The sequence below is a fragment of the Lithobates pipiens genome, unplaced genomic scaffold, assembly GCF_037356315.1.
Source record: "Lithobates pipiens isolate NorthernLeopardFrog02 unplaced genomic scaffold, aLitPip1_a1.2 Scaffold_28, whole genome shotgun sequence".
In the NCBI taxonomy this organism is placed as follows: domain Eukaryota; kingdom Metazoa; phylum Chordata; class Amphibia; order Anura; family Ranidae; genus Lithobates; species Lithobates pipiens.
This window is the reverse complement of record NW_027507789.1, coordinates 201,243,159-201,258,435: the sequence shown is the minus strand read 5'-3', so window position 1 is coordinate 201,258,435 and position 15,277 is coordinate 201,243,159. Positions and strand designations below refer to the sequence as shown.

At 40.3% G+C, this 15,277-nt stretch overlaps 1 protein-coding gene across 1 annotated transcript in view; it reads left to right on the top strand.

The window, feature by feature from the left end:
• HRH3 (histamine receptor H3) overlaps positions 1-14,993 on the top strand; it is a 35,446-nt gene extending 20,453 nt beyond the window's left edge. Inside the window, exons 2-3 of the mRNA XM_077460281.1 lie at positions 74-240; positions 13,706-14,993. Coding sequence (XP_077316407.1) covers positions 74-240; positions 13,706-14,605 — 1,067 coding nt within the window. The 3' untranslated portion in view covers positions 14,606-14,993. The remainder of the gene's footprint in view (positions 1-73; positions 241-13,705) is intronic.
• The last annotated feature ends 284 nt before the right edge of the window (positions 14,994-15,277 follow it).

Sequence of the window (15,277 nt, the reverse complement as noted above, 5' to 3'; positions counted from 1 at the left end):
TTTAATATATTGTACAAGCAAACTGCAATGTGTTTGGTAAGATTTTAATCTGTATTTCTTTTTCTACTTGTAGGGGCTCTGTGCATCCCTCTCTATGTCCCTTATGTCCTAACTGGCAGATGGAGCTTCGGCAGAAGCGTCTGCAAACTGTGGCTTGTACTGGACTACTTACTGTGCACCTCCTCAGTTTTTAACATCGTCCTGATCAGCTATGACAGGTTCATCTCAGTAACCAGAGCGGTGAGTATATGCCCCGAAGCAGTTAAACATGGCTGCTAGATGCTGCCAGTTCCTGATGATGCAAATATAAGCATTTTAATGCAAATGATACAGCTAGGACTGGAATATACAATGTGGCACGTATGGCTAATGCAGTGTGTTCGATTAATTTAGGGATTCTGGTCTCAGATTTACTCCCTTATCCCCAGTGTATTGTATTGCTACAAGCTGGTTCATTAGCCCAGGGGAATTATAAAAATTGTGCAGTAATTCTCAGCTACAGATTGTCTAGCCAACCAATAAAATATAAAATGCTAATGTCCTGTATATATCTTGATCTTGTCATATAATTTGGGAAAATAAATTGCAACTCAAAGCTTGCGCAATTCATAAGCACGCAGCTTTAGTTTAAGGATAGCGCACAATTGGATTGACAACTACGCAGCCGAAATGACAATGCTCTTCTCCCTTGCCTGCTATTTGTGTCACTTATGATCATCAGTCATCACACATTAGGGTTTCTCCTTCTGCTGAGCCCACCTAAGTACCCCCTCCCAATCATCCTAATATACTCCTATACTGCTACTTACATACCGTATATACTCGAGTATAGGCCGACCCGAGTATAAGCCGAGGCCCCCAATTTACCCCCAAAAAACTGGGAAACCTATTGACTCGTGTATAAGCCGAGGGTGAGATATGCCTGTCCATCCCTGTGTGTGTGTCCATCCATCCATCCATCCCTGTGTGTGTGTGTGTCCATCCATCCATCCATCCCTGTGTGTGTGTCCGTCCATCCATCCATCCATCCATCCCTGTGTGTGTGTCCATCCATGTGTGTGTGTGTGTGTGTGTGTGTGTGTGTGTGTGTGTGTGTGTGTGTGTGTGTGTGTGTGTGTGTGTGTGTGTGAGGCCTTGTGTGTCCAGCCTACCTGTGTCCCCAGCCTCCGTCCGGTCCCGAGCCTCCGTCCGGTCCCGAGCCTCCGTCCGGTCCCGTCCCGTCCCGAGCCGAGCCTCCGTCCGGTCCGGTCCCGTCCCGTCCCGAGACTCCGTCCGGTCCCGTCCCGTCCCGAGCCGAGCCGAGCCGAGCCTCCGTCCGGTCCCGTCCCAGGATCACCGCTCTTCGTCGGCGCCCATTTTCCTGTTCAAATGCCGCGCCTCCCTGTCTGTGATAGGCGGAACACAATTTCCCAGCAGTCTGTGTTCCGCCTATCACGGCCATCCTTTCATCCTCGTCCGTAGTACGAGGATGAGCGGATGTCCGTGATAGGCGGAACACAGGCTGCTGGGAAATTCAGTGTTCCGCCTATCACAGGCGAAGGCGGAGCCGGAGGCGCGGCTTTTGAATTAGAATAGAATGGCCGCTGTCTGTCTGCTCGACACGCTGATCGAGCAGGCAGACAGCGATGACTCGAGTATAAGCCGAGGGGGGCACTTTCAGCCTCAAAAAAGAGGCTGAAAATCTCGGCTTATACTCGAGTATATACGGTAAATCTTCAAAGTGGAAGTTCACCATAGAATTACTCTATGAACATTAAACAGCCATATAACATGTTAACTGTAATAAATGCATAGCACCATGTTTGACTTCCCAACTCTCTGAGATGGGAATGAGGGACGCCTAATTATCAAAAGAATGTAGGCATAGGACACCCCCTTGCCACATCCCCTTAAAGGAGAATTATACCAAAAAAATATTAGTTATACCCACAAGTGCTTTTTTTTACCACTACTATTCATTTATACTGGCTTTTGAAATTTACAAATGCAGCAATTTATAAATTGAATAAATGGCTTAGCAATAGGAAACACTTTTTGATAGATAAAAATTATATCTATCTATATATATATATCTCTAGATATATTTTTGTTCCAAATCTGGGACAGTTCCTCGAAATCAGGGACAATTGGGAGCTATGCATTTACCATACAACTCACGAGGGTGTATTTATAATAAAAATTACTGTTCCCCAGCTATGCTACTTGTAAATTTGTTCTGTGCGCATTGGGAAAAACAAATGTTCTCAGGCTATATATTCACTGCAGATTGAATGTGTGACTGGGGAAAATACTGCATAATGGCCACTAGATGGCATTGAATACTTATAGAAATATATTCCTCAGCGCCATCCAGTGGCCACAATTAAAGCGTTACTAAACCCAGTTATTTGTTGTTATGAAAATAGTCCATCTGCCCCCACCACAATGCCCACAGGTTATAAGTCTTCTTCTTACATTAAATTACTACCACTATATACCTTTTTTGGCTGATCTGTATACCACGGTCAGTGATAAACTGCACAGTATCTCCAGTGCTGCGAGTTCAGGTAGGAGGAAATTTGCACTTCAGCCTGAATACCCGCCCACATGTGTGATGCCAATATCATGTGACCTGGCTAGCTCTGAGAACAAGTAATTATTCTCTCCAGGCTAAAAGACACAACAGAGCATGTGCAGGTCAGTTACTCTGCCTGTGTTAGCTGGCTTTCCCCAGATAGACAGTTCAGGAGGGGAAGGATCTGTGCATACAGGATCAAACAGCCTTTTTACACAATGCAGAGTATTAACCCCTTAAGTTTCACAGTGAGTATAACAAGCATGCTATGCTGCATATACAGACAGATTTTACTGTTGTAAGTTTAGTAACACTTTTAGTATTTTTTTCCATTGACACATTTGATCTGCACAGAATACAGGTACATCTCATAAATTAAATTCAAAAAAGTGAAACTCATATATTTTATAAAGATGTGTTACACACAGAGTCATATATTTCAAGCATTTCTTTCTTTCAATTTTGATGATTATGGTTTACAGCTGGTGAAAACCCAAATTTCAGTATCTCTGAAAATTAGAATATTACATGGGACCAAGAAAAAAACAAACATTTTTTTAAAACAGAAAGGTTGGCTTACTGAAAAGTATGTCCATGTACAGTTTAGTATGCACTCAACACTTGGTCGGGGGTCGTTTTGCATGAAGTACTGCATCAATGTGGCATGGCATGGAGGCGATCAGCCTGGGGCACTGCTGAGGTGTTATGGAAACCCAGGTTGCTAGAGGCCTTTAGCTCATCTGAATTGTTGGGTTTGGTGTATCACATCTTCCTCTTCACAATACCCCACAGATTCTCCGTGGGGTTTAGGTCAGGTGAGTTTGCTGGCTAATCAAGCACAGTGATACCAGTAAACCAGGTATTGATACTTTTGGCAGTGTGGGCAGGTGCCAAGTCTGTCAGGAAAATGAAAACCGCATCTTCATGAAGCTGGTCAGCAGAGGGAAGCATGAAGTGCTCTAGAATTCCCTGGTAGAGGGCTGCACTGACCTTGGATAAAACACAGTGGACCAACACCAGCAGATGACATGGCTCCCCAAATCATCACTGACTGTGGAAACTCCACACTGGACCTCATGTAACTTGGATTCTGTGCCTCCCCACTCTTCCGCCAGACTCTGAGACCTTGATTTCCAAACAAAATACAAACTTTTCCACAGTCCGTGATGATTTGGGAGCCATGTCATTCTGCTGGCATTGGTCCATTGTGTTTTATCAAGTCCAAAGTCAGTGCAGCCCTCTAGCAGGAATATCTAGAGCACTTCATGCTTCCCTCTGCTGACCAGCTTTATGGAGATGCTGATATCATTTTCCAGCAGGACTTGCCCACACTGCCAAAAGTACCGATACCTGTTTTAATGATCATGGTAACACTGTGCTTGATTGGCCAGCAAACTCGTCTGACCTAAACCCCATAGAGAATCTGTGGGGTATTGTCAAAAGGAAGATGAGAGACACCAGACCCAACAATGCAGACCAGTTGAAGGCTGGTGTGTATCAAAGAAACCTGGGCGTCCATAACAACTCAGCAGTGCCACAGGCTGATCGCCTCCATGCCACGCTGCATTGATACAGTACTTCATGCAATATGAACCCCGATCAAGTATTGAGTCCATACTATACTGTACATGGACATACCTTTCAGTAAGCCAACATTTCTGTATTAAAAATCCTTTTTTCTCATTGGTCTTATGTAATATTCTAATTTTCTGAGATACTGAATTTTGGGCTTTCATTAGCTGTGAGCCATAATCATGAAAATTAAAATAAATGCTTGAAATGTATTACTCTGTGTGTAACGTATCTATATAAAATATATGAGTTTCATTTTTATAATTGAATTACTGAAATAAAGTAATTTTTTTGATGATATTCTAATTTTATGAGCTTCACCTGTATAGCCTGAAAGCATTTAATTTTGCTCCTTTTGTGTAGAAGGAAATTACAGCAGTTGCAATGGACCAACAGTTATGCAAATTATATATAATTGCACCTCATGGTGTTGTTCAACCCCCTTCATGCTATCGATGTCTTTGCCAGCATCAGAGCACAGAGGTACATGTGTTATACAGCTGTTTAGTGTCCACAGAGTAATTCTAGGGTGAAGTTCCACTTCAAGCTGGATTCACTTCACTTGTGCTAAATGCCCTTGAGTTGTCGTGTTATGATGTGTGTTAACAGGCGTTGTTGTTGTGCATTTAAATTTATATATTTTTTTTCAGCAGGAGACAAAATATTGGATTTTCAATGTTGTATATGAATGTAGCATGTTTTATTTTCTCCAAATGCACACCAGCACAGCATGTTGGTGTCAATTTGGCCTACTAAAAACAGTGGAATTTGGCTTGTCATCGCATTGGGTCTGCGTTGAGCAACACCACCCACTGGGTGTGAATAGGTCCTTAGGCATGTATTACATGGGCTTCATACCCCTTGAAATTTTCCACATTTTTTCATGTTGCAACTAAAAACATAAATGTATTTTATTGGGATTTTATGTGATAGACCAACACAAAGTGGCACATAATTGTGAAGTGGAAGGAAAATTATAAATGGTTTTAAAAACATTTTACAAATAAATATCTGAAAAGTGTGGCATGCATTTGCATTCAGCCTCCTTTACTCTGATACCCCTAACTAAAATCTAGTGGAACCAACTGCAGAAGTCACCTAATTAGTAATCAGAAAATAAAAAAAGTGGACGGGTGGACGGCCATGTCTTGGTAGGTTTGCAGTTGTGCCATACTATTCTATTTTTGAATGATAGATCGAACAGTGCTCCGTGAGATGTTCAAAGTTTGAGATATTTTATTTATAACCTAACCCTGCTTTAAACTTTTCCACAACTTTATCCCTGACCCGTCTGGTGTGTTCCTTGGCCTTCATTATGCGGTTTGTTCGCTAAGGTTCTCTAACAAACCCCCGAGGGCTTCGCAGAATAGCTGTATGTATACAGAGATTAAATTACACACAGGTGGACTCTATTTACTATTTAGGTGGCTTCTGCAATTGGTCCCACTAGATTTGACTTTTTTTCCTTCCATTTCACAATTATGTGCCACTTTGTGATGGTCTATCACATAAAATCCTGACAAAAATACATTAACGTTTTTGGTTGTAACATGACAAAATGTGGAAAATTTCAAGTGGTGTGAATACTTTTTCAAGGCACTGTAAAAGCAGTGTGAACAGTGAGCTTTGACAAAGCAGTTGCCGAGCTTTCAGGAAGATTTGTTGAAGCTTTTAATGTACCATTCAGCTCCAGTTTGTAAATGTTTAACACAGACCCGAATGGGAGTGTTGATTGCCACTTTAAACAAACTCCTAGCAGGCACTGTTCGCATTCCCCTGCTATCCTTCGGACACGTGTTTTGGAACTGTCCGGTGGTCCAGGACTTTTGGGCAGAAATTTTATGTTGCTTTTCTGGGGTTACCTCACTGCCTTTGCCCATGACTGTGTAGGTTTGTCTTTTGGGTCTGATCGAGGGCCTGGCACCTACTAGGGCTCAGTATACCCTGCTCAGTCTCTTATTACTCAATGCCTGAAAGGTCACTGTTTATGTACTGGAAAAAGCCAGCGACGCCCTCCTTAGCCTATTGTAAATGGCTGGTGAACAAAATGATCCCATTTTATAAAACTACTTACAGGAGCAGAGGGTGTCCTAAATTTTTTGAATAAAGTCTGGCAGTCCTGGCTGGACAGTTCCTTCACCACTGCCTACAGGCAGAGTCCTATTGCTCTATTTAATACTTTCAATGCTTAGTCCGCTACTGAATGTTTTCATGTACCAGTATAGCCATGGTGAGCGCTCTTACGACCTGCTTGAGATCCCCAGATTTTTCTCCAGACTAGCCAAAGGACCCTTGACGTTATTAGGTTCATTTGTATATGATTTTTGGGGTTGTCACGTATTTTGGGAAATATTGTGTCAAATGTTCATCTCGCCCTTGGGGATGCTAGCATCCTGTAGGGTGAAGTTCCTCACAGGTTAGGTTGCCTGGAATGGGGGGAGGAAGGTTAGTAAGTGTACTTTTTTGTCACTGAGGCTGGATGTCTTTGTACTTTGTAGTTTTTCTAAGCAAAATTAATAAACAGAAATAAAAAAACAAATAAAAAAGCCGCTAGCAGGCTTTAGAACTTTTTGAAGCTTGCTGACAACCTGCTAGAAGATTGCTTAAAGTGGCATTCAGCACTTCTATTAGGATCTGTGTTCAGCATTTACAAACTGAAGATGAATGATACAAAAGCTTCAACAAAGCTTGCTGTTCACACTGCTCTGAGCCCCCGTACACACGGTCGGACATTCTGCCAACCAAATCCGTCGGATTTTGTCCGACGGATTGTGTCTGAAACTGTTGCATACACACGGTCGGACCAAGTTGTCAGAAAATCCGATCATTCAGAACGTGATGACGTTATTTCGTTACGACGGGACTACGTTCAAGCTAGTAGCCAATAGCTTTGGTGTAGGAATTTGATCTGAGCATGCGTGGCACTTTGCCCGATCGGAATTCTCTACACATGATCAGAGTATGTCCGATCGGACCAGTTTGTCAGAAAATATTTCCAACAAGTTGGAAAATTGGGTCCGACGGATATTCCGACGGAATCAGTCCGATGCATACCACACACAGTCGGATTATCCGACAACACAGTCCGATAGGACACATTCCGACGGATTCTCCGACCGTGTGTACAAGGGCTTATACAAGATTAATCCTGTGTGAAACAAGCCTTAGGCTGGATTCACACCTATGCATTTTTAGTGCTTTTTGCAGATTTGCACTACGGAACGTGTTCCATAGGAAACCATGTTAAATGGACTGTAGGGCAAATCTGCAAAATGCAAAAAGCACTAAAAATGCATAGGTGTAAACCCAGCCTTAGGGTTCAGATTAAAGAAAGTATAGGTTTTCAAAGTTGTAAGTGTTTGTTTGCTTTTGGGTCTAAAGTTGGAGATGACTTGAGTCTTTAAAGAGCAGCCCTTCTCTCTTAGAACCAGTACAGCTGGTACTACTAATACTTGAAACTGTTTTTATATTTGCTTACTTTTAATACCCTGCACCAAAGGATTTTTGCATTTCAGATTACTATTAAGTTTAAACTGGGGCTCATGGACAGGAGTAGAAAAATTGATGGGTTGGTAGGTGTGGTGATACTCCCTCACTGTCCAATCAGCAGGCTGGGCATGGCAAATAGTGAAACTGCGATGGAGGAAACTCAGGTTCCCTACCTGACCACAAAGTCTGGATCATAAGCCAAGAACTGTTCTCTTCCACGAGGACTTTGCAATAAGCAAAAGCCAATTTGCTTTGTTATGTGGCATGTCGTGGTAGTTGTAATGAAGCTGTAACTGATGATGACAACCATAGAACATGACTGTAACATCGTGGGGAAATCCTGCTTGCAGCATAGTCAGAACGCTTAGGAAAAGACAGACAATTGTGTTCTAGGCACAGAGGTCTGCTTCTCTGTGTGGAATTACATGAAGACACTTGTAACAGGTTATCCATTCTCAAGGGAGGAGGGTGGTCAGTCAAAGTCAGGAAGCGCAGCAATCATGCGGGTAATCCTCGCTGTCTTGGGAATCTTTATTGGATTTCTACACATCAAATGAGCATCCCAGCACGGCCAGCTGACTGCAATAATTACCCCAGCAGACATGTTACCAGCCCCTTCAACTGCTCGTCTTCTGCCAAATACAGATGAGCTTGGAGACAGCAACCAATTACACAATGGGCAAACGTTATTAAACATCGACATTTGCTAATAATCTTTGGCGTATGGAGTAACATTGACTGCTAATCAATCAATTACAATAAGATACCCAAACAGGTGTATCAAAGTATCCAAAAACAAAACAAGTCAAGATGTTTTACAAAGTATATCGAACTGTACTGAATGTATTGCTTGCTTGTTAATTAATGTGTTTGCTCTTTATTGCCTGTTTTTATTTTTGTTTACACATTGTCATTGTGAAATTCTTTATTTTTTAAAAATTAATTTTCACCTTTTATCCCCTTGACCCCCAGAAGATTTTACCGCCTTAACCACTTCAGCCCCAGAAGGTTTTACCCCCTTAATGATCAGAGCATTTTTTGCGATATGGCACGATGACGCTTTAACTGACAATTGTACGGTGGCGTGCCGCTGTACCCAAAAAAAATGTATGCCCTTTTTTCCCCACAAATAGAGCTTTCTTTTGGTGCTAATTGATCACCTCTGCGTTTTTTATTTTTTGCGCTATAAACAAAAAAAAGAGCGGCAATTTTGTTATTTTTTTTTTTTACTTTCTGCTATAATACATACCTCAAAAAAAGGTAATATAAAAAAACGTATTTATTCATCAGTTTAGGCCGATATATATTCTTCTACATCTTTTTGGTAAATAAAATAGCAAAAGGCATATATAGATTGTTTTGCGCAAAAGTTATCACATCTACAAACTACTGGATTGATTTAGGAACTTTTATATATTTTTATTGTTTTTACTGGTTATGGTGGCGATCTGCGATATTTAGTGGGACTGCAACATTGCAGTGGACAAATCTGACCCCAAATGACACTTTTTGGGGACCAGTGACATTATTACAATTGATCAGTGCTATAAAAATGCACTGATCAATATAAAAATGACACTGGTAGGGAAGGGGTTAACACTAGGGGGCGATCAAGCGGTTAAGTGTGTGTTTTTTTTTGCTTGTTTATTATATAAATGAGAAAACAACAAAATTTTGAAGAAAAAAAAAAAGAAGTTATTTTCTACTTTCTATTATAAAATACATCCAATAAAAAAATGTCTTCATCAAGTTAGGCCAAAATGTATTCTGTTACATGTCTTTGGTAAAAAAAAAAAAAAAAGGGAGAGGAGACAGATCGTGTGTTCATACTAACTATGAACACCCATCTCTCTCCTCCCCTAGTCAGTCCCATCCCACTTACTGTTAGAACACACCTAGGGAATACAGTTAACCCCTTGATCTCCCCCTAGTGTTACCTCTGCCAGTGACATTTATACAGTAAACAATTTTATAGCACTGATCGCTGTATAATTGTCAATGGTCTCAAAAATATGTCAAAAGTGTCAGATTTGTCCGTCACAATATCGTAGTTCCAATTTTATTATGCAGATCACTGGCATTACTAGTAAAAAAAAAAATCATAATAAAAATACCAATCTTTCCCCTATTTTGTTGATGCTGTAACATTTGCGCAAACCAATCAATATACGCTTATACACTTATTTTTACCAAAAATATGTAGAAGAATACATATCGGCCTAAACTGAGGAAAAAAAAAAAAAAAAAATATATATATATATATATATATATATATATATATATATATATATATATATAAAAATTTAAATTGGGGATATTTATTATAGCAAAAAGTAAAAATATTATGTTTTTTTTCAAAATTGTCACTCTTCTTTTGATTATAGCGCAAAAAATAAAAACAGAGGTGATCAAATGCCACCAAAAGAAATCTCTATTTGTGGGAAAAAAAGGACATCAATTTTGTTTGGGTATAGTGTCGCACGACCACTAAGTGATAACCCCTTCCCTGCCAGTGCCATTTATACAATAAACAGTGCATTTTTATGGCTGTATAAATGTCACTAGTCCCAAACAAAGTGTCAAAAGTGCCCAATCTGTCTACCGCAATGTCGAAGTCCCGCTAATCACCACCATTACTAGTAAAAAATCAATAATAAAAATGCCATAAATCTATCCCCTATTTGGTGGACGCTATAACTTTTGCGCAAACCAATCAGTATACGCTTATTGCGATTTTTTTTTTTTACCAAAAATATGTAGAAGAATACATATTAGCCTAAACTAATGAATACATTGGTTTGTTTAAATTTTTGGGGGGGATTTATTATAGCAAAAAGGAAAAAATATTGTTTATTTTTCAAAATGGTCAGTCTTTTTTTGTTTTAAAAAAAAAAAGGTGGTCAAATACCACCAAAAGAAAGCTTTATTTGTGGGAAAAAATTGTTTGGGTACAGCATTGCAAGGCCGGGCAATTGTCAGTTAAAGCGATGCAGTGCAGTATCGCAAAAAATGGCCCGGTCATTAAGGGGAAAAATCTTCCGGGCTGAAGTGGTTAAACTGACTCCATTTATAGACCGAAGTTCATTCATTTGATCTAAGAACAAAATGTTACTTTTTTTACCAAAGACATGTAACGAAATACATTTTGGCCTAAATTGATGAAGAAATGTAATTTGTTTATAGTTATCGGGGATGTTGAGATAAACTTGGCAGGCTCCCTGTATTTTTTTTTTGTCAGCTGTCAAAAGTGAGCAGAGAACTCTGCACTTGTTACATAGAATCAGAAAATGCTGTTTTAAGATCGGGAGCGAAGTAGAATTCTTAACGATTAATCGTGCAGCTCTATTCTGTATTCATTATTTCAACATTAAATGTAGATTTTTTACATGGAAGCAAAGTAAGTACCAGAATTGGACCTGGCATTGGCTTTTTTTTTTTTTTTTTTTTTTGCAGTCCCTGTATTTTAGAGCTTAAACTGGGGGAGGGAGAAGCAGCACATAGAAACCAAACAGTTCATGTGCTGACAGGAGGAGAAAGCAGAGTGACGGAGAGATAAGCTCATCATTTTCCTGTATGGTCCAGTAACAAGCTAGGGATGAACATGACTGCCTAGGCTCAAAGGAAGTGATTTGAATGATGTTGGCTTTCATTCAACCTGAAAGACCGAGGACATGTTGGGGCAGTAAGAATTTAGTGCAGGGGTCAGCTTTTGACTGAAGGTGAATATTAATGCATTGATTTGAATTTTTAATGGCTACTTTTTCTTTATCTTAGTGTAAATATTTTGGTCAATGTGTGTTGTCTGAAAAACCTTGGATATGTATAGCTTCTGATAATATGTGTACATGGGGGCTGCCAAATTTTCGCATTACATGCAGGCTTTGCTTCCTGCTTAGCTGTGCTTTGCTGATCCCGTTATCTCACTGCAAGTGTACCATACTATGTTTGCCTGACTAAAAACAACAAATACTACAGCCTCTAATGACTTGAAACACTCACAGTACTCCTGTTAGCCATTGACCATGTGATCTAGGCTGCCAAGATGTGGGTGGCATTTGCAAATACTGCTTTTTATTTATGATAACAAATAATCAAGAGTTTAGTGCTATTTTGGGATGCTGCCACGTCGACTATTATCTAAAGTGTGAATTTTAATGCCAGGTCCGCTTTTGTACATCCATTGTTATGTTCTTATTCTCTCTGTGTGTCTATTGTGAAAGAAAAGCTTTGAGCTAATTAAAAAGTGGTAAAATCAACAATATTTCCAGGTCAAACTTTTACCTACTTTTCTTGCAAAAGTAGAGCAGGTAAAATGAAGTTCCGCATCGGACACCCTTTCTTACTTTGTATCTGCATCATACTGGCTGAGATACCATAGGTGGTTACATCCCTCAGCTGATAGTTCCAAGACAGATGGTGGTGCACATGCACAATCCAGCTATTGAGATAGACCCTTTTTAAAGGATACATAAACATGTACGTTCTGCTCAACGTGTTTAAGCTATGGAGCAGGGAAAAGGAAGCAGGAAGCCACTCCAGCACTGACTTATCTTTGGGGAATCAATAGCAATCGGACAATTTTTTTTAAGACCTGTCCGATCGATGTTTCCTCAGGGATCGGTTGGTGAAAAGCATCAGTTGGTACAATGGATAAGAAACCTCTGCCAGATCCAAACACTTATGTTATGATCATATTTTAATGTTCCTACCAGATGAGAAGTGATGGAGGATTCTCTGCAGATTGGAGGAGTTTATTCTCCTAAATATCTGAGACTATTTTGACCCTGCGTGCCTTGAGCTCAATTAATGTTGTTGGTTGGAGTTGTGGACCTCTACATAAAGTTAGCAGAAATGGCTAAATAAAAGGTAAAAGGCTAAAATATTTACCTTTGCTGGAAAAAAATGCTACCTGGCAATAAGGCGTAGGTACGTGGTCATGTGATTTCAGCTGAAGGCGAACAGAATTCAGATTGGCTAATTCCTTCCTTCAGCAGACATCACATGACCACACTGTCTACACAACAACACATAGGATCTGTAATGAATGGAGCCTGGAGCAGCATTATTTTCAGGAAAGGTAGGCAATTTTTTATCTATCCTCATTAACATTTAAGAATAGGGTTCAGAAGACCTGGGCACATCCTTAGATCAAGCAGCATGGAACAATATTTGGCTTTTCACCTCTACATGTTCCTTGACTATCTTAGCCCAAGAAAATGAGTTTAAATTGCTTTTACGCTGGTATATGACTCCAGATCGCTTGTCTAGGTTTGTGCCCACCATTTCTCTGATGTGCTTCCAGGGCTGTCAAGAACAAGGCACCATGCTTTACACCTGGTGATTCGCTTTTGAATGTAGGTTACACAATGACTAGAACCTATTTGAACATCTGCTTAGAACGCAACCTGTGGGAGATCCTACTACACAGACCCATCCCAACACTTTCCAGGAGTCAGAGGAAACTGGTGGGCTTTGTAATTTCTTGCCACTCCTCAGATGTCAGCTAAAGCATGGTGCCGGCCATTTATCCCATTTAAGGAAGTCAAGCAATAGTCATGGTGACTATGGTTCATGAGAAGTTCATCTTAATCCTGAACAATACCTATACCAAGTTCTTGAGGTTCTGGGACCTATAGATATCCTAAAATGTTGGCCTGAGGCTAGATGGCACTTTGCCTTCAACCTGATTCGGCCCCTGACACCCTTTTACCCTGGGCCTCAGCTTGGACCCTGCGGGATCTCTTCTTCTCCCTCCAATTTTTTTCCTTCCTCTACCTTCTCTATTTGCTTTTACGCTCTCATACAGATCACCCCCTGCCCCCCCCCCCCCCCCGTATACTGTAAAACTTTTACAAAACTTCAACAAATCCTGTGTAAAAGGGTTCAGTTAAGAGTGGCTCCTTTTAAAGAAGTTTTTATTAAAAAAAATTACTGTGGATATATCTGTAGGTTTAATGGTTTACTATTAACATGGCTTCCTGCAGTGACACCAATTGTTTACTTTCTATTTCTCTGTATGCTCATTCTTACTTACGACATACTTTCTTTATAGTGTTAGAGGATTCATAATAACATTTTGTTTCCTCTTAGGTGAGCTACAGGGCTCAGCAAACTAACAGTAGACATGCAGTGCTGAAGATGTCAATGGTTTGGATACTGGCCTTCCTTCTATATGGACCTGCCATTCTAACCTGGGAATACATTGCTGGTAAATCCATCATCCCAGATGGAGAGTGCTTTGCTGAATTCTTTTTTAACTGGTACTTTCTAATCACAGCTTCCACAATAGAATTCTTCACTCCTTTCATAAGTGTGACCTTCTTTAATGTGTCAATCTACCTGAACATCCGGAAGAGGACAAAGGCCAGACTGGATCTCTTGCAAGAGCCATACAGCCAGACAGCCACTGAAAATATAAAGCCAACACCAGAACCGCCCAGGTCTAGTTCTTTGAGATGTTGGAAAGTGACCCATAAAGCAATTAAAAAAGGACGATCTGATGGTGAGGCCTACAAGTCAGCAGAGGCTGAAATACTGGAAAGGGTTAAAGGAGTTAAAAGGTCTTCTTTAAACGGGAGTACGCTATCTGTTTTAGGTAAAACAAGAAGTACTAGAAGAAGCTTTACAGAGTCGGGATCCACCCCATCATTGGAGAAGCGCATGAGGATGGTCTCCCAAGGAATTGCCCAGCGTTTCAGATTGTCAAGAGACAAAAAAGTAGCAAAGTCTTTAGCCGTCATTGTCTGTGTATTTGGAATATGTTGGGCACCCTACACCTTGCTGATGATCATTCGGGCAGCCTGTAGAGGCCACTGCGTGCCAGAATATTGGTATGAGGCCTCCTTTTGGCTCTTGTGGGTTAATTCAGCTGTCAACCCTGTTTTGTATCCTCTCTGCCATTATAGCTTTAGGAGGGCATTCAAAAAGATTTTGTGCCCACAAAAGCTTAAAATTAAACCACATAGTAAATTTCATCTCTGTTGGAAATGAGTGACCCCCCAAAAAGAAAAAAGCAGAAACGCGTTGCTTAAAGCAATAGTGAAGAAATCAAAAGGTAGAACAAAAAACATTCAATGAATCCAGAATGCGTCACAAAAATGTTAGATTGCAGGTTATTTGAGATTTTGGAAGACAACTGTTTGAGCAAAATGTCCAGAATCGTTATTTCTGAGGAGATAAAACATTTAAAGAGGAGTTCTCTTACAACTTTATGGATCCTGGTCCCTCTCCTAGTATTGTCTTGTTTTATGGTTACTCCTAGTGGTGTCACCATACTCTAGATCTTGGCATTAATGATCTCAACCACACCTAGAGATATCATTTATGTTCCATCAATGGATGTAATTCTATATCTTGAATAAAACATTCTTCAAACATGTGTACTTTGCAATCATCTTCACAGATCAGATCCCTTGACTACTGATTGGATCCCCTTGTGCCTTCAGATACCATGCCTAAACTTTATTCACTTGACATCCAAAGTAGATAAAAGTCTTGACGATTCTTGCAAAAGTCAAGCTTAGCCCCGCCCATGAGTCTCCTTCTTCATTCAATATAACAGATAGCCTCTCCTAATGAGGAGGAAGAGCCAATTTAAAAATTTAAAGTTAAGATTTACATGTACAATGAGCTGTGTCTCTAAATCTAATGGACACATAGACA